General features: G+C 36.8%; 1 protein-coding gene across 1 annotated transcript; it reads left to right on the top strand.

The window, feature by feature from the left end:
• Positions 1-1,494: 1,494 nt before the first annotated feature.
• LOC108489099 (uncharacterized) lies at positions 1,495-18,830 on the top strand. Its single transcript, XM_017793381.2, has 15 exons — positions 1,495-2,016; positions 2,333-7,340; positions 7,423-7,611; positions 8,243-8,357; positions 8,663-9,716; positions 10,604-11,051; positions 11,335-11,388; positions 11,474-14,339; positions 14,430-14,543; positions 14,662-14,792; positions 15,832-15,924; positions 16,116-16,385; positions 16,495-17,155; positions 17,950-18,025; positions 18,108-18,830. Exons 1-15 carry the CDS (start codon positions 1,712-1,714, stop codon positions 18,205-18,207), a joined length of 11,484 nt encoding a protein of 3,827 aa, XP_017648870.2. The 5' UTR covers positions 1,495-1,711; the 3' UTR covers positions 18,208-18,830.
• Positions 18,831-19,838: the final 1,008 nt, after the last annotated feature.

Genomic DNA, 19,838 nt, shown 5'->3' with positions numbered 1-19,838 from the left:
TCACAAAATAAGTTCACAATTTTTGACCAATTGAGCAAGAAGGGAAATGGTCAATAGATACTTTTTTATGAAAACAACCAAAAAAAACAAGTAAAAACAAATAATAGTTGAGAAATTAGACAACTAGCATAGCAAAAGCCATAAAAATCAACATTCTCTCTATTTTAAGCAAAGGAAAAAGATTGTATAAAATAGTAAAGCCATGTTATTTGCATTTATTTTTTAATAGTTTTATGTCACATCAATAGTTTTATACTAAATTTTAATATTTTCATCCGAACAAGATCAAATCTAAATTAAAATTTTAAAATTCAGAATGATATTGTTGATATGATATAAAATTATTAGAAAGTGAATATATTTATGTTTCATACAATCTTTTCTCGTCAAGTAAAATAATAAAAGTTTGATCACAAATAACTAAAGCTCCTAGATTTGAATAAACTATAACAATCATTTGTTTAGGTTTATTTTGAATTTTAATTTTAAAATATTTTTTATATTTTATAAGTTTTTAATGTGTTACAAACTTTTAATAATTTTTAATTCAAAAATTAAAATCTGAATAAATATAAGCAAATGAATGTTTATATTGAAATGCACCTAAACATCAATTTATTTAAATTTATTTTGATTTATATTTTTTTAAAAATATTTTTATTTTCGATGACATAGTAGTTTATGTCAATAGTGGTTGTTATGAATAGTCATGTCAACCTTACTTCATTAATATTAATGTCCATGTCAGTATAGTAACAATTAACAATGAAAATCATTGGCGAAAAAGATTAATTTAATTATGTTTTTATTAGAGGATATGAATTTTTTTTGGATAAATCCTTTTAGCTAAGGAATAAAGTATATTTCATAAAAATTGTATAATGACAGATTTAGTCTTCAATGCTTACATCTTTTGTCAATTTGACTTTCTTTTTAGTTAAATTGATTATTAATCTTTTAAAAGGAGTGAAATCATTTTTAACGTAAATGCTAATTAAAACATTAGTCTTTTAATGATGTTGGTGTGATAACCCGATAATAGTTTACATGTATTTCATGTTAACACGACACTATTTATTTTATATGCTACTTAATAAAGAATTTAAAAATTATAAAAATATTTAAAAAACAAAAAAAGTAAAAAAATTCTTAAAAATTAGTATGAAGTATACATGTATTGTTATATGAGCTGTTATGTTTAAAAATTGAATCTTATAAAAATAACTATTCGACTCTTTTGGAAGGTTAATTGTCAAATTCGATTATTTTTATAAGATTGAGGTCAAATTTAGCTAAAAAAGAATAAGGATCAAATTGATAAAAATGTAAATATTAAAAGTTAAATTTATTATTATGCCAAATAATCTTTATAAATCAATGGAACTTACTCGAGGCGGGGGCTTTTAAGTACGATGATTGAAAATCAAATGGTAAATGATTATTATATTTACAATTTTAAGGGACCTATAAAAAAAAGTGTAAATTTAATAATTTTCGGTGATATTTTAAAATTTTAAAATTTAATGAGTGACTTTAGATGCAGTTTACCAAAAAAAACTAAAGCTATAATTCGGTATTACAAAAGAAAGAGAAAATATAAGAAAGAAAGGGAAAACGCCACAACGGAACGCTTTGAAACGCATCCGCTGGGACAAGCAAGCGCAGAAGGGAAACGATCAAGAGATGCGAAGCCATAGATATCTTTTCAACAATGATGCAAGGACTCCACCACCAACAACAGCAACTGGCTGCTCTCCTTTCCGCTGCCCTCCCCAAAGACACCACCGCCGCGGCCACCGCTTCCGTCACTTCTTCTTCCTCCACCACTGCCTCAACTACGCTTCCCACAACTGCATCAACTCCCACTGTTTCAACCAAATCCGACGAAAACGACTCAGCTCGTCTTGCAGCTATTAATTCTCTCCACCGCGCCATCATTTACCCTCCTAACTCCATCCTCGTCGCCCACTCCGCTTCTTTCCTCGCCCAAGGCTTCTGTCAACTTCTTTCTGACAAGTATAACTCTGTCCCTCTCGCTCGCATTTAAATTTATTTGAATTTCAACATTATTTATGCTTATTTCTTTTTGTTTACTTTCTTTGTTTTCTTATTACGTGGTAACAATTTTTTATCTCAAAGAAAAGAAGAATTGTTCTTATGTATGCTTGACCATTAAATTGTTAAATTACAATTTAAAAAGAATGCTTATAGACTATAAATTATGAGTTCTGAGAACTTTGAGATCATGCTTCCAAATTTTTAAAAAAATATGTGATTCTTAGAATATATTTTATGTATAGCTTGTTGAAATTTCTGGCACAAATTTGATCAGGTCATACGCAGTGAGGCAGTCTGCTGCTATTGCATATGCTGCTCTTTGTGCAGTTGTATGTTCGGTCCCAATAGGATCAAGTGGGAGGCAAAACCATGTTATGCTCAGTAGTTTGGTGGACAGGTTCATTGGATGGGCTTTACCACTGCTTAGTAATATTAGTGCTGGGGACGGGACCACGGAACTGGCCTTGGAAGGTCTACGTGAGTTTCTTAGTGTTGGTGATGTGGGTGCGATTGAAAGATATGCTTTACCAATCCTCAAAGCATGCCAAGAACTTCTGGAGGATGAGAGAACTTCCTTGAGTTTATTACATCGGCTTCTAAGTGTTTTGACTTTGATATCATTGAAGTTTTCGCTGTCTTTCCAACCGCATTTTCTTGACATTATTGATCTTCTTCTTGGGTGGGCATTGGTGCCTGACCTTGCAGAATCTGACAGGAGGGTCATTATGGATAGTTTCTTGCAATTTCAGAAGCATTGGGTGGGTAATTTGCAGTTTTCTCTGGGATTGTTGTCTAAGTTCCTGGGAGACATGGATGTATTGCTTCAGGATGGGACCCATGGAACCCCACAACAGTTTCGTAGGTTGCTTGCATTGCTTTCTTGTTTTTCTACAGTTTTGCAATCGACTGCATCTGGATTGCTTGAAATGAATCTACTTGAACAAATAAGTGAACCTCTAAGCAAAATGCTTCCCCGGTTATTGGGATGTTTATCTGTTGTTGGAAAGAAGTTTGGATGGTCAAGATGGATTGAGGATTCTTGGAAGTGCTTGACTCTATTGGCAGAAATATTACAAGAAAGGTTTTCCACGTTTTACCCACTTGCTATTGACATATTATTTCAGAGCTTGGAATTGGGAAACACTAGTCGGCCTCTTGGAGCTGGGAAGATAACCTCCTTTCAAGTTCATGGAGTGTTAAAAACTAATCTTCAATTATTATCTTTGCAAAAGCTTGGCCTCCTTCCCTCATCTGTGAAGAAAATTCTTCATTTTGACAGAGCAATATCTCAGCTGCGCTTGCATCCAAATCATTTAGTCACTGGAAGTTCTGCAGCTACTTATGTTTTCTTGCTTCAACAGGGGAATGATGAAATAGTTCAACAGGCAATGACCTTGTTAACTGAAGAACTAGAGCTGTTGAAGGGTATGCTTAAAAAAAAAATAGTTCATGGAGAGGAGGTTAATAGTGCGGGGGATTTGAGATGTTACTCTAAATTTGAGTTGTTTGCATTGATTAAATTTGATTTGAAAGTTTTGTTAACCTCCATTTCCTTGTGTGGATGTAACAGTTTGATTGTCCAACCAAAGATCACTGCCTTGTATCTTCAGAGGTCAGAAAGTTTGATTTCTTTTATCATTGAGAAGCTGAGTCCTTTTGAGTCACCTATTCAGTTTTGTGTGGAATTGCAAGTCCATGTTATCAAGACACTAGATAGGTTAAGTATGGTTAAATTCTTTAGCAAGTGTTCCATTAGAAATCAAAGTGGCAACATACCTGTTGGGGATGCTGCTACTGAAAAAGTACTTGATGGTAATAGTCTTAGAGATGTCCATCCAGCTGTGATTATTGAGTATCTAAGGGAGTTTGGCACACTTCTTGTTAGAGCTCTCCATGTTTCTTCTCCTGTCGCAGTTAAAATAGTTGCTTTGGAATGGGTACAAAGATTCTGTGAAGATCTCATTTCCATATGTGAGAGTGCAAATATGAGATATAATTTTTATGAAGAATTTGGATATGTCTCTCTTTTTGGAGATTTGATTTTCTCTATTTTGGAGGCTGCATTTGACAGGGAACCAAAGGTCAGGTTACATGTCACATTATCTTTGGAGCTGCTTTTGCAAGCTAGGTTGATGCATCCCTTGTACTTTAATTCTGTTAGTGATGTGGTCCTGGAAAAGCTTGGTGATCCAGATGCTGACATTAGAAATGCCTATGTTAGGCTTCTGTCTCATGTCTTGTTGACTACAATGTATGTATATGGTATACACGATATTGGAGCCTTTAGCAATTCCAGGCCCCGAGCTCTTATGTTAGGCAATAGTTCAAACTTGTACTGGAAGCAAGTATTTGCCTTAAAGCAGCTGCCTCAGCAGCTTCACTCTCAGCAACTTGTTTCCATTTTGAGTTACATTTCACAACGATGGAAAGTGCCTCTTTCTTCTTGGATCCAACGCCTTATTCATACATGTAGGAGCTCTAAGGACAGCAGTTTGGGACAGCTTGAGGAGACTGGGATTGTAGGTGCAAATGATCTATGGTTGGATATAAAAATGGAAAATATTCTTGAAAAATTTTGCTCTGTTAATAACCTCGCTGGTGCTTGGTGGGCCATACATGAGGCAGCTAGATATTGTATTTCTACTCGTCTACGAACTAACCTTGGTGGGCCCACTCAAACTTTTGCAGCTTTGGAGCGGATGCTTTTGGATGTTTCACATGTGCTACAGCTTGATGGTGAACAGAATGATGGAAGCTTAAGTATAATAGGTTCTTCTGGTGCACACTTGTTGCCCATGAGGTTATTGTTGGATTTCGTTGAGGCTCTTAAGAAAAATGTATATAATGCATATGAGGGATCTGCTGTTTTACCATCTGCTGGCCGACAGAGTTCATTGTTTTTCCGGGCAAACAAGAAAGTATGTGAGGAGTGGTTTTCTCGTATTTGTGAGCCAATGATGAATGCTGGTTTGGCGTTACAATGCCACGATGCTACCATTCAGTACTGCACTCTGCGGCTGCAAGAGCTTAAAAATCTGGTGGTGTCAGCTTTTAAAGAGAAGTCTCAGGCTCAGGTAACTGAATACCTCCATAACATGAGGGAGAAATATATTGGAGATATCTCAAGGATTGTACGGCACATGTCATTGGCTCTATGCAGGAATCATGAATCAGAGGCTCTAATTGGTCTGCAAAAATGGGTTTCACTTACCTTTTCTCCTCTACTTTTGGATGAAGACCAGTCAGTGAATCACAGTGGCATAGTTGAACCTTTCCAGTGGATAACTGGGCTTGTATATCAGGCAGAAGGTCAATATGAAAAGGCTGTTTCTCATTTTGCTCACTTGTTACAGACTGAGGAGTCACTCAGTACTATGGGTTCTGATGGTGCACAGTTTTGCATTGCACGTATTATAGAGAGTTATACGGCTGTATCTGACTGGAAATCTCTGGAATCCTGGCTTTTAGAGTTGCAAACACTTCGGGCTAAATATGCTGGAAAGAGTTATTCTGGTGCTTTAACTACGGCTGGCAATGAGATGAATGCAATTCATGCATTGGCACAGTTTGATGAGGGTGATCTTCAGGCTGCATGGGCATACCTGGATTTGACACCAAAATCTAGCAGTGAACTCACACTTGATCCCAAACTAGCCTTGCAAAGGAGTGAGCAGATGCTTTTGCAGGCATTGCTTTTTAAGATTGAGGGAAATCTGGACAAGGTGCCACATGAATTGCAGAAGGCCAAGTTAATGCTGGAGGAAATGTTGTCTGTTCTGCCACTTGATGGATTAGCTGAGGCTACTGCATGTGTCACACAGTTGCATTGCATCTTTGCAGTTGGAGAAGGCTATGACCTAAGCCAAGGGAACTGCTGGAAGCACATGGGCAGCCAAGGCAAATCCAAACTAAGTCAGTCTGGTCTAGGTTCATACTTGTTGCCACTGCAGCCTTTGATTAAAGGAATACATCAAGATTGTAACCCTTGGTTGAAAGTTCTCCGAGTTTATCGAACCATTTCCCCTACTTCTCCTGTTACCTTAAAGCTTTCTATGAATCTGATGAGTTTGGCTCGTAAACAAGGAAATCTGACATTGGCAAACTGTTTGATTAACTCTCTGAGAGATCATGTGTTGAGTTGCTCTCATGAGAGATACCGTAATTTGCTAAACTTGAATTTGCAATATGAGGGAATCTTGCTATTGCACGCTGAGAACAAGATTGAAGATGCTTTAGCAAATATTTGGTCATTCCTTCGTCCTTATTTATGTTCTTCATCATTTATTGTTAATGATGTTGATGATGGTTTGATGAAGGCCAAGGCTTGCTTGAAACTTTCAAATTGGTTGAGACAGAATTATTCCAGTTTGAATTTGAGGAATATTGTTCTCAGGATGCTATCAGATCTAAATGTGGCTACTGTTTCTTCCAGTGGCATAGGTGGTTATTCTTTCAGTGATGAAAACTTAAGCTCTAACTGGAGCTTAGATGTTATTGTTGAAGAAATAGTGGGTACAGCTACAAAGTTATCCACTCAACTTTGTCCGAAAATGGCCAAGTCTTGGATTTCTTATGCTTCTTGGTGTTTCAATCAGGCTAAGAGCTCTGTTGCTAACCAACAAGAGAAGTGTCTTCAGTCATGCTCTTTTTCTCCTATTCTGGTTTCTGAACTCACACCTAAAAGATTCAAGATGACCGAGGATGAGATCCAAAGAGTGGAATCTGTTATACTGCCTCTTTTTCAGAAGAGGGATAGTACTGACTATGTAGATGATGGAGCAGAGCAATGGGGTTTTTGTTCTGGTTCTGCTGAAAATTTGAGAACCAACAATATGTCGATGACTTTGGTGCAGCAACTAGTGGATATGATGGAGGTTGCGGCTGGAGCACCTGGTACAGAAAACTCTGGAGGTGAAAGGCTTTCTTCCACTCTAACTTCTCAGTTGCTGAGTTCTTTGCAACATGCAAATTTTGGAATAGAAGAAACACATTTAACATATGTAATTGATAAGTTGATTGATATTTGGTGGTCGTTGAGGAGGAGAAGAGTCTCCCTATTTGGGCATGCAGCTCATGCTTTCATAAAATATCTATTATATTCGTCTACCAAGCTTTGTGATGGTCGGTTGTCTGGTGATTTTTGTCAGTCCCAGAAACAAAAAGTTGGCAGCTATACTCTGAGAGCTACATTATATGTCGTGCACATTCTTCTCTACTATGGATTAGAGTTAAAAGACACACTTGAACCTGCGCTTTCAACAGTTCCTCTGTTGTCATGGCAGGCAAGCAGTTGTTTCTAGTTTCTCCCATGCCATTTTCTCTTTTCATCAAAACTACTTATTAACATTACATTTATCTTTGTAGGACGTTACACCTCAATTGTTTGCTAGGTTGAGTTCGCATCCTGAGGAAGTTGTCCGGAAGCAGATAGAGAGCTTATTAATGATGTTAGCCAAGCTTTCTCCTTCATCTATAGTGTATCCAACGCTGGTTGATATAAATGCTTATGAAGAGAAGCCCTCTGAGGAACTTCAGCACATTCTTGGCTGTTTGGTACTTTAAAATTTAGTGCATTATAAAATTTTAAATACTATGATGCAAGATCTCTGATGCATAACTAGTTTTGTTTACCTGTCATTTGGTTGCTGCTTGCCAGTTGTTAAAGTGTTTCAATTTTTTGTTTGTCCTGTCTTTTATGCCTATTTATTTGCAATATTGAAGAGTCATCTGTGATATTCTGCATACTGTCTCGTTGATTAAATGAATAAGTAGCTCTTAAATAAAGTTGTTTGCACCTTTTTATAGCACATATTGCTTTATATGTTTACTAATACCTTTGTCTTAAACATGCTATCCATGCCAATTCTGCAATCTAAATGTTTTATAACATTTGACAGAGGTTTTAAGTGGTGATTTAATAGGATTATTAGCTTTTGAAAGTTGCATGGAAATGAACCAGAAATGCAAAGTGAACGAGATAACTTCTTTGTGAGTGTTTGAATGCTTCTGTGCTGATCAAATGCATATGTATTGATGCAAAATTAAATCCTTTGTCTTGTTACTCCTTTTTGCTCATATTCCTGTAGACTTTTGGTTCTCTTGGGGCTTTATTACGTTGGTTCTGTTTTGTTGAATGATGAGTTGCTTATAGACAAATTTTAAGGCATAAATTTGCTGCATACAGAGAGAGCTTTATCCAAGATTAATTCAGGATGTGCAACTAGTGATTAATGAGCTGGGAAATGTGACTGTCCTTTGGGAGGAACTATGGCTGAGCACACTTCAAGATCTTCACATGGGTAAGCTTAGCATCAAAAGGGTTTCTTCTGCTCTGTTTTGTTTGTATATGCATTCTTATGATTTTATGATGTTTCATATTAAGCATGAATGGTGATACATAACATGCATATCCTGAAACTGTATATGACATATGAGTTGCATCTAACTAGAGGTAATTTGATACTTCAGTTTAAACTATACTACATAGCAATTGTCGAATTGGTTATTGCTAGCATGTATTTTATTGGTCTTCTCTTGTGCTTTTTTCTTTTGTCTTCGATTTTGCTGGTTCATTTCCTCTCCATGTTGACTGAGTTTCTTTCAGATGTAATGAGGCGTATAAATGTTCTGAAAGAGGAAGCTGCACGGATTGCAGAGAATACTACACTTAGCCAGAGTGAGAAGAACAAGATAAATGCTGCCAAATACTCAGCTATGATGGCTCCCATTGTTGTTGCTTTGGAACGCCGTCTAGCTTCAACTTCTAGGAAGCCTGAGACACCTCATGAATTATGGTTCCATCGTGAATATAAAGAGCAGTTAAAATCGGCCATTGTAAGCCTTAAGACTCCTCCAGCATCTGCTGCTGCACTTGGAGATGTTTGGCGGCCATTTGACCATATTGCTGCATCCTTAGCATCTTATCAGAGGAAATCTTCAATTTCTTTAGGGGAAGTTGCACCTCAGCTGGCTATGTTATCATCCTCTGATGTTCCAATGCCTGGTCTTGAAAAGCAAGTCACTCCATTTGAATCTGACAGAGCTCTCACTTCAGCTCTACATGGAATTGTCACAATTGCTTCTTTCTCAGAACATCTTACTATCTTATCAACCAAAACGAAACCAAAGAAACTTGTTATTCTGGGTTCAGATGGTAAAGCATACACTTATTTGTTGAAAGGACGTGAAGATTTGCGTCTTGATGCGAGAATCATGCAGCTGTTGCAAGCCATTAATAGTTTTCTACATTCATCTTCTGCTACTAACCATAATTTGCTTGGCATTCGCTACTATTCTGTGACTCCAATCAGTGGTCGGGCAGGTCTAATCCAATGGGTGGATAATGTGATAAGCATATACAGCATCTTTAAGTCTTGGCAAAACCGTGTCCAGCTTGCACAAGTTTCTGCTTTGGGAGCTGGAAGTGCAAAAAGTTCTGTTCCTCCTGTTCCCAGGCCAAGTGATATGTTCTATGGAAAAATTATTCCTGCACTCAAGGAGAAAGGCATCAGGAGAGTAATTTCCAGAAGGGATTGGCCTCATGAAGTCAAGCGTAAAGTTCTTTTGGATCTTATGAAGGAGGTTCCTAAGCAGCTTCTGCATCAAGAGCTTTGGTGTGCAAGTGAAGGGTTCAAAGCCTTTAACTCAAAACTGAAGAGGTTTTCTTCATTCTTTCAGTAACAGACTTGCTCCCAGAAAGCTTCACTTAGCCACACTTGAAAAGCCATAACTTATATCAGAAAGAAACTAAAACTGCATTGTGGACCTTGTCCCTTTAAACCATAAAATTTTACACCCAGAAACTTTTCAATTGCAACCATTATTAAACTTAGTAAGAAAATCATTTAAGAAAGCACCTGAATACCCTTATTTACATAAGAACAGAGTTAACTTCATGAATAGTTGTACGAACATCAACCATTAAATCTATTTGATTATAAATGGAAACAAAAATCGCAAGAGCTAAGATACTAAAAAATTGAGCCTAATGAACCCTGAATCAATCGGTGTTTAATTTCTGGCCAGAAAGCCATGTTTGGTCCAAATTTAAATATTCTTCCCAGTGCTGTAGAACCAAAAAAGGATTGATGCGCATTCACCATCAATTCTATGTTTTTGCAATGGTAGCTTGAGTAGTATGTCTTGCAGTATTCTAGAGGCAAACAGAATAGGAAATCTACTTTTAATGTTATATGGCTTAAGCATTAATGAATGTATTTGGTATTATTTATTGTCAAGTCAATTGTTCAGAAGTTATTAGAAGTGCTCATAAAATGTGCTTCTTGTGAATGGTATCATTATTGATGGCAAACTGAATTTTGGTATTATTCTATCCTTTTTTATAAGATTCAAGTGCCATTCTCGTTGGAATAGTTGTATCTTATCTGCATATAAATGGTTTTAAACTTTTAATATTATCAGTAAAAGATAGGACTTGAAATTATATATAATTTATCTTGGTGTTGATGCATGCTTCTGTCCAATTTTTTAAACATTAAGATAAATAGTGAAACGTTTAAACATATGTTATATTTTCCCCTTGTAGGTATTCTGGAAGTGTTGCAGCCATGAGCATGGTCGGTCACATTCTGGGCCTTGGTGATAGGCATTTGGATAACATCCTTTTGGATTTCAGTAGTGGGGATGTGATGCATATTGATTATAATGTTTGTTTTGATAAAGGGCAAAGACTAAAAGTCCCAGAGATTGTTCCATTCCGGCTAACCCAGACAATTGAGGCTGCATTAGGGTTGACAGGCATAGAAGGTACATTTCGAGCAAATTGTGAAGCAGTTGTCAGTGTTCTAAGGAAGAATAAGGATATACTATTGATGTTACTGGAAGTATTTGTATGGGATCCACTTATAGAGTGGACACGTGGAGATTTTCATGATGATGCTGCCATTGGTGGTGAAGAAAGAAAGGGCATGGAGTTGGCTGTTAGCTTGAGTTTATTTGCTTCTAGAGTGCAAGAAATTCGTGTTCCCTTGCAGGTTCTTATTTGCTTGTGCTTGTGATTTTTAATTTTTAGACTTGGAAGCATGATTGACTCTATTGGCCACAGCCACAACTTGCTTGGTTATTATTTAGGCTGTGTAACGGAGTATTTTCTGTTCTAGGCATCATTTTAAATATCTAATTTCCTGATTTTGGTTAGGATTTTAATCTGTCTGATAATCTATTGTTTACTTTCATTGCATGAACTGTTTAGCTGTCTCTATTGCGGAAATTATTTGGAGTTTTTACAGTTTTTGATATCTCTCAATTTTTATACAGGAACATCACGATCTTTTGTTGGCTACATTTCCAGCTGTCGAATCTGCTCTTGAGGTAATGGTTCCCACCTGCAACTTTTTCTGACAAGCATTTTGTTTGCTTTGAACTTGAAATGTTTATTGTTGAACTCATGTTTCAGAGGTTCAGAGATATTCTGAATCAATATGAGCTTGTCTCTGCTCTTTTTTATCGAGCTGACCAGGAGCGTTCAAATCTTATTTTACACGAGACATCTGCAAAGTCAATTGTTGCTGAAGCAACTTGTAATTCAGAGAAAATTTGTGCATCATTTGAAATCCAAGCTCGAGAGTTCAAACAAGCAAAGAATGTGGTAGCCGAGAAAGCTCAACAAGCTGCAACTTGGATTGAGCAGCATGGAAGGATACTTGATGCTTTACGAGGCAGTTTAATTCCTGAAATCAGTGCCGGCATGAATCTCAGTGGTATGGCAGATGCTTTGTCTCTTACGTCTGCTGTTCCCGAAGCCGGAGTTCCGCTGACTATAGTACCTGAGCCCACACAAGCCCAATGCTATGATATAGATAGGGAAGTTTCTCAGCTTATAGCTGAGTTGGATCGTGGGCTCTCTTCTGCGGTAATGGCACTTCAAGCCTATTCATTGGCTTTACAAAGAGTACTACCTTTGAATTACCTCACAACCAGCACAGTGCATGGCTGGGCACAAGTACTGCAGCTATCTGCAAATGCTGTTTCTTCTGACATCCTTTCTCTAGCAAGAAGGCAGGCTGCTGAATTGATTGCAAAAGTACATGGGGATAACCTTGAGTTTATGAAAAGCAGTCATGATGACCTTTGTTTTAAAGTAGAGAAATATGCAGCAGAGATTGAGAAAGTTGAGGAAGAGTGTGCTGAGCTAGTGAACTCAATTGGCTCGAAGACTGAATCAAAAGCTAAGGATCGACTTATGTTTGCTTTCATGAAATACATGCAATCTGCTGGTCTTGTAAGGAAGGAAGATGCTAATTCTTCTCTGCAATATGGAGAATCAAAATATGATGGTACAAAGGCTTCTAGAATACGAGAGGATCTGGAAGAGAAGAAAGACAAAGTCTTATCTGTTCTTAGTATAGCTGTGCGTTCATTGTATGATGATGTCAAGCATAGGATACTTGAAATATACAGTCATACCAATAGGGTTCAAATCGAGAACAGTCGACCACAATCTGATCTTGGTACTGTCTTCTCTGGGTTTGAAGAGCAAGTGGAGAAATGCATACTTGTTGCTGGATTTGTAAATGAACTATGGCAGCAAATTGGAGGAGACATGCCAGGTGTTGATAGAGATTTATATTATTCAAAGTATTATTCTGAAGGAAACTGGGCTTCAATATTCAAAACCATTTTAAATTGCTGTAAGCGTTTGATTGGGGAAATGACAGAAGTTGTTTTACCTGATATAATGAGGTCTGCTGTTTCATTCAATACAGAAGTTATGGATGCATTTGGATTAATCTCACAAATAAGGGGATCTATTGACACAGCATTGGAACAGCTAGTCGAAGTTGAATTAGAGAGGGCATCCTTGGCTGAACTAGAACAAAACTACTTTGTTAAGGTTGGCCTCATTACTGAGCAACAGTTGGCTCTTGAGGAAGCTGCTATGAAGGGTCGGGATCATCTATCTTGGGAAGAAGCAGAGGAGCTGGCCTCTCAAGAAGAGGCTTGCAGGGCACAACTGGAACAGCTCCACCAAACTTGGAATCATAGAGATATGCGAACTTCTTCTCTCATAAAAAGAGAAGCTGAGATTAAAAGTTCCTTGGTTTCTTGTGAACAGCATTTTCAGTCTCTAATTACTGGTGATGACTTTAGAGAGTCCCATCATTCAAAAAGCCAAGTATTACTGGCCATCTTAGTTAAACCCTTCTCTGAGTTAGAATCAGTTGATAAAGCATTATCTTCATTGAGTAGCTCCTTTGCTCCTCATTCAGATGAAATTCCTAATTTAGTGGAATTTTTGAGTTCTGGACACTCAGTATCAGAGTGTGTTTGGAACTTTGGATCTTTATTAAACAACCATTCTTTCTTTATTTGGAAAATAGGTGTTCTGGATTCTATCCTTGATTCATGCATACATGATATGGCATCATCTGTGGATCAAAATCTAGGATTTGAGCAGCTTTTTGATGTTGTTAAGAGAAAGCTTGAAATTCAACTTCAAGAGTATATTGGTCGCTACCTCAAAATACGAATTGCTCCAGCTTTAGTATCTTGGTTGGATAAAGAAAATGAACATTTGAAGCTACTGACTGAGGGAGCAAAGGAGCCCAGTACTGATCATGTAAGGAAGGATGTTGAGGCTGTTAAAAAAGTCCAGCTTATGCTTGAGGAGTACTGCAACACACATGAAACTGCTAGAGCAGCAAGATCAGCAGTTTCTGTCATGAAAAGGCAGGTGACTGAGCTAAAAGAAGCTCTTCGCAAGACTATACTAGAGATTGTGCAAATGGAATGGATGCATGATGTTGGCTTGACCCCGTCACATACTAGTAGAGTTCTGTTCCAGAAATTTTTTTCTAATGATGATGAATTGTATCCTGTTGTTCTAAACTTTAGTAGACCTAAGTTGCTGGAAACTATGCAATCTGTCTTATCAAAATTAGGTCGTGCAATAGAGGGCCTAAAATCGTGTGAGCACACTTCTATTGTAGCAGAAGGTCAGCTGGAGAGAGCAATGGGATGGGCTTGTGGTGGACCAAATTCCAGTGTAGCGGGAAATTCATCAACCAAGGCTTCTGGAATTCCCCCTGAATTCCATGACCACCTGATGAGACGCAGGCATCTGCTTCAGGAAGCAAGAGAAAAAGCATCAAGCGTTGTCAAAATTTGCACGTCAATATTAGAGTTTGAGGCATCTCGGGATGGTATTTTTCAGATCCCTAGAGAGGGGTATGCATTGAGCACTGGCGGTGATAGCAGGACGTGGCAGCAAGCTTACTTCAATGCACTAACAAAATTGGAGGTTACCTATCATTCTTTTACACGTAAGTTCCCCGTATTAATGGATGCTTGAATGATTTAATTGAATTATGATATCAAATGGGTGGTTACTATAGTCTTTCGACTTGTATTAGGTATTGAACAAGAATGGAAGCTTGCTCAAAGCAACATGGAAGTTGCTTCTAGTGGCTTGTATTCTGCAACGAATGAACTATGCATTGCGTCTCTTAAAGCAAAATCTGCCTCAGGTTACTTTTCCTTTCTTTTGACTACTTAATTTCTAATCATCTGAATGCATTTGCACGTGTGGAGCTCAGACAAGCATGTCTATCTGTTTTTCTTCTGCATTTGCATTTTTGTTTTCAGGTGATTTACAAAGCACTGTACTTGCAATGAGAGATTGTGCATATGAAGCTAGTGTCGCTTTATCTGCATTTGCTCACGTATCGAGAGGCCATACTGCTTTAACTTCTGAATCTGGTTCAATGCTGGAAGAGGTATTGTTTGTACTTTTTCTTTAATGTCAATAACAATCAAAAGATGCTCTCTAAGTAGATCATAAAGTGTCAGCAGAATTTACTAATGGCTTTGTTTTAAAACTTCCATCCTGTTGAAGGAAAAATACCAACATTAATGGTTTTGATCATTTATTTATTTTTAACATGTTTGTTTTTTAATGTGTTCTTGTAGTTTCATTATGGGTTGGTAGCACATATTAAGACTTGTAGAGTAGTTTGTTCTTTTTGTTTGTGTCTGTGTTCCTTATCTTCTGTTCAATTTATTAATGTGACTCACCCACAACATTCCTTCAAGGATGAACAGCCCATAGAAGCATGCCAGAGAACGTTTGGAGAACTGCACCCCTAGTCTATAGCAAGGCCCTAACTATCTTCCCCCCCCCCCCCCCAACCCCACTTGTACTAAAATAGAACAGGCATCCACACCTTTACAAAGCAATGCTACTGTTGCCCATATTGACAATCATGTCTTGTGCACAAAGTTCTGCTATATAAGACAACCAAGGAATTATCCAACTCCCACCCAATACCATTAGAACATCCCAAACAAAGACATCAAGGTAAACAATCTCAAAGCTAAAACAGCGACAATTTGCATGCTTGCTGTTGTATAGCTTTTCTACAAATTGGAGTATCATGGCTTTGATTAAGGCATGGTAGGCAGAAACGTAGAAATATATATTGTTAAGTGATTGGTTTCTGTTAGTAACTTGAGGAAAACTCTGCACCCACTGCCTCAAGAAATCAAATAATTATAAAGGTGAAAAGAATAAAGATGCTATCTATTGCAGGAACTTTGGCTATTTCTGGTGTTGATTAAGGTTAAGCATCTTTTGTTATTTAGCCAGTCACATCACCGAGACATGCTCTTTTAGAGCCCATTCATCTTTTGTTTTTCTCCTGTTGTCTTTTTTGCAATTTATGCTGTTACATTCTCTTACGAAATCTAACTAAAGGAATTCCTTTTATGTTCTCCTTGATGCTCCCCTCTCTCTGATGTTATTGAGCTTCTCTTTAGGTTTTGGCAATAACTGAAGATCTGCATGATGTCCACAATCTGGGAAAGGAGGCTGCATCTGTACATCGTTCTCTTATGGAAGATCTTTCGAAGGTTCCCCTTTTTTTTTGAATCATTTCTTTGGTTTTGCTTGACTGCGTAGTTTCTTTGTAATGAATGTTTGTGTTTAGCTGCCTTGATTCGGTTTGTCTTTTTCATAAAATTACATAACTTTGTGAAAGCTCTTCTGATCTTTGAGACTCTGTGATTTGACAACTATATTACCCCTTTTGCTGTTGTAGCAGGCAAATGCAATCCTTCTTCCACTAGAGTCGGTTTTATCCAAGGATGTCTCTGCTATGACTGAAGCTATGGCTAGGGAGAGAGAGACCAAGATGGAAGTATCTCCAATACATGGACAAGCCATATACCAGTCTTATGGCTTAAGAGTTAGGGAGACTTGTCAGACCTTCAAACCTTTAGTGCCATCACTTACCTTTTCTGTGAAGGAACTACATTCATTGTTGATCACACTTGCGCGAACTGCTAGTCTCCATGCTGGGAACCTGCATAAGGTACAATCCAGTTTCAATACTATTAATAATGATTTAGATTATATGAACTATAGTATGGCATATTGATGATACCAAGAGTAATAATAATTCTTGCTCACTTTCTCTCCAGGCTCTTGAAGGACTGGGTGAAAGCCAGGAAGTAAAATCACAGAGCATTAGTTTGTCAAGGCCAGATCTTGCCAGTGATGCCACTGAATATGATGAAAGAGGGGGTGAGAGCATCTCAACATCAGGCAGTGGGAGCCCCAAAGATATTGTTGGTCTAACTGGGCTTTCTTTGCAAGAGAAAGAATGGATATCACCACCAGATAGCATTGGCACTAGCGGTATGGAATCTAGTATTACCTCAAATGGTACTAGTCTTTCAGATAGCATCAATGACCCAGTAGTAGAGATGATGGAAAAGATTTCACTTGATTCTAGTCAGAAAAAGGATAAAGGTGATCCAAATTTTGTTCCGTCTTCTGAAAGTGAATATGATGAAATCTCACGTTGTGGGCATAGATTGTCCGAGAACATGGAGGTAAAAAATACTAATGAAGTGAAATCAGCAAATGAAGAGACCAATGAACATCTGAAAACTGTACCCTCAGTGAATGATGAAGCAGTGAGTGCTCCTCTTGAATCTTCGCAACCTTCAAACAAGGTGAACTTGGATGTGAAATTTCAGGGTAAGGACGAAGTATCTACATTAGGCAAAATTGAGGTTCGTGATGAGAGTCATGAAGTTCCTGTTCCTAGCACAGACACAGCAAGTCGAATAGCAAGGGGTAAGTGTAAAATCCAAATTAAAGAACCATCTGTTGGTTTTTTTTTTTAATATTTATTGTTTGGATAATACTTTGACCACTAAGAAACAGAGGTTGATTTGTTCTTGGAACCATGATTAGGAACTGCCTTCTTTTTAGTTCTGTTGATGATTTTGAGTCAAACATGCTGGTGTACTGAATGCAACTCTGGGTTTTTATTCCATTCTGTAAGCTGTTAGAGGACAGCATCTTTTGAGCACTACATAAATCACCCAAAATTTTCCTGCAAACTCAAATGGATCTCCTGATTGCCCTAGTATGCTAGTTGCACCTAGAACCCTATTATGCTTTTGTCCACAGTTGCTGCTATATATAGCATTTCTTTTCATCCAACTTGAGATCTCAATATTGAAATGTTTATTTTGTTTGACGATTAGATAAGAATTGATTTTTTCATTTTTGGCCAAAAGATAAGGATTAATTAGGGGAAAATTATGAACCTATAAATTGCATGATGTGAAGTCTGACCTGGAGTTTTCATGATGTGATTTTTTCCCTCTTTATTAAGATTAGGAGATACTACTGCTTTGCCATGGATTTTGTTAAATCTATCTAGGTGCTCCTTTACTAGCTTTGATTTTTTGGTTTTTACTAGATACTGACTACTGAAATATTCTTGTTTTATAATGGGTTTCTTCTCCACTCCCCTTTCTCTTTCTCCAGGATACTTTGTGAGCTTTTAGTACAAGAAACCTGTTAAAAGGACCTAGGGTTCCCTCCTTTACTTCATTGGTGTAACCTATTTCTGCCTGCAGGTAAAAATGCTTATGCAATGTCAGTCCTAAGACGCGTAGAAATGAAATTAGATGGGCGAGACATTACGGAGAGAAGGTATCTACTTCCTTCTGAGACTGCAAATGGGTATAAAGTGAAATGTGTATTAACAGGCTGTTTCTTTTGTAACCTTTTTCAGGGAAATTAGCATTGCAGAGCAAGTGGATTATTTAATTAAGCAAGCTACTAGTGTTGACAACCTTTGTAGCATGTATGAAGGTTGGACGCCATGGATTTGAAGTCTTTGTTTGCAGGTTGGTGTGAACTGCTGGAGGTACTTCAATTACCCGTCATGTTGGCTGACTAGACACAACGGAGTCATTGCATCTATTGGCTTACAGAAAAGAAAAATGAAGAAAGAGAAGCCTGGTCCCCTCTTGCAGAACGAACCCATTGCCCCTACTTGAGAAATGAGATGAAGGGCATATGCTTCAACCCTGTTTCAGAATACATCTCAACTGGAGTTGCTTTATCATCAAGTTGGGATTGCCACATCGAGGTTTTGAGCTGGAATTTATTTTGGCTTCATCTGCCTCCCATGCATCAGGGCCCGATGGCGTCATGGCAACATTGGACATCATTTAGATGGGAACTTCGATGAAAGCTGCCATACATTGTGGTATCAAAATGATCACCGGTTTCATTACATTTACTATATATGTTCTTTGCTGCAATTAGTCCTTAATGATTCATGTTGTTGTATATATATATATATATATATATATATATATATATATAGGGAGAGATTCACTTACACTGGTGTCCATGTAAAACTTAAGTGATTTTACATATTTCTGTAACTTTTATACTACTAAACTATTTTATTAATTTAATTGTTGAATTTATTAATATGTTTATACAAGTCATATATGTAAAATTTTGAATTAACTTGATATCTTAATCATATCAATTAAAATATTGTTTATATTAATATATATTTAATAGTTGAAAATTTTCATTTAAAATTAGTTAAAAATTTAATTTAGTCAAACTTTGACATTTGTAATTTACAATAAAATGAGACGGTTTAATTAATAAAATGTTAATTTTATAAAAGGATAAGGAAAAATATAAAATATTTAAAGTTTTAGTGAATAATTTCCCTTTCACATCTTCCAAAATATCAACCTCCTAGAAAAAGAAAATCTTAAAATATCTCAAAAACCCTTTGAGATATCTTTTATTGCCTTTTGCCTTTTCAAAATTGTTGAGAAATAGATTTGTTACGTAAACCCACTGGCCACGTGAAAATTGCCAGTCTTCTTCTACTTCTAGAGAAAACAAAAAATGGGTTCCAACTATAACAAACGAGAAGAAAAAGATACCATGCCACCTGTACACTACTTGGGTGGCCTGAATTAGCCCGGGCTTGGACTGAATTTAAATCAGAATTAAATAATTGTTTTTTATTTGAGTTGAACTATAAATTTTATATTTTAAAATTCTTTTATTAATATACAAATAATGAAAAATTGGATTAAATTTAAGTTTTATTAAAATCTTGATTAAAAATTAAATTTTAAAAATCTAGTTCAATTATTGATATTGTTAAAATTATTATTTGATTATATAGTTATTAAATTATATTTTTAACTTTAAAATGTTATTAATAAATTAAAAATATTAATAATTAAATATAAAATTTAAAATTTGGAAAAACAAAAAAACTAAATTCCAAAGTAAAATAAATTATTGCATATTGTAACCTTTCTAATTGGAAATGGAAGATGGTATGAACAAACAGATGGCAGAAGTTTGGTAGAGGAGAGAGAGAAGATATTGAGGAAGGATTTGGGAATATCCTTTTCTTCCAAATGAACAGTATCTAGGGGCCGTCCCACACATGGGTTCTTTGTTTCCAATGAGTCAG

Source organism: Gossypium arboreum, chromosome 2, assembly GCF_025698485.1.
Source record: "Gossypium arboreum isolate Shixiya-1 chromosome 2, ASM2569848v2, whole genome shotgun sequence".
Classification (NCBI taxonomy): domain Eukaryota; kingdom Viridiplantae; phylum Streptophyta; class Magnoliopsida; order Malvales; family Malvaceae; genus Gossypium; species Gossypium arboreum.
Note: the sequence above shows the minus strand (reverse complement) of the source record. Positions and strands in the feature narration are given on the sequence as shown.

What these genes read in the sequence shown, in the direction of transcription:
- LOC108489099 (XM_017793381.2), top strand. Translation starts at nt 1,712, where the DNA reads ATGATGCAAGGACTCCACCACCAACAACAGCAACTGGCTGCTCTCCTT. An exon ending in TTATGGAAGATCTTTCGAAG is followed by an intron (nt 15,925 to 16,115) that starts GTTCCCCTTTTT and finishes CTGTTGTAGCAG; the next exon opens with GCAAATGCAATCCTTCTTCC. An exon ending in CGAGACATTACGGAGAGAAG is followed by an intron (nt 18,026 to 18,107) that starts GTATCTACTTCC and finishes AACCTTTTTCAG; the next exon opens with GGAAATTAGCATTGCAGAGC.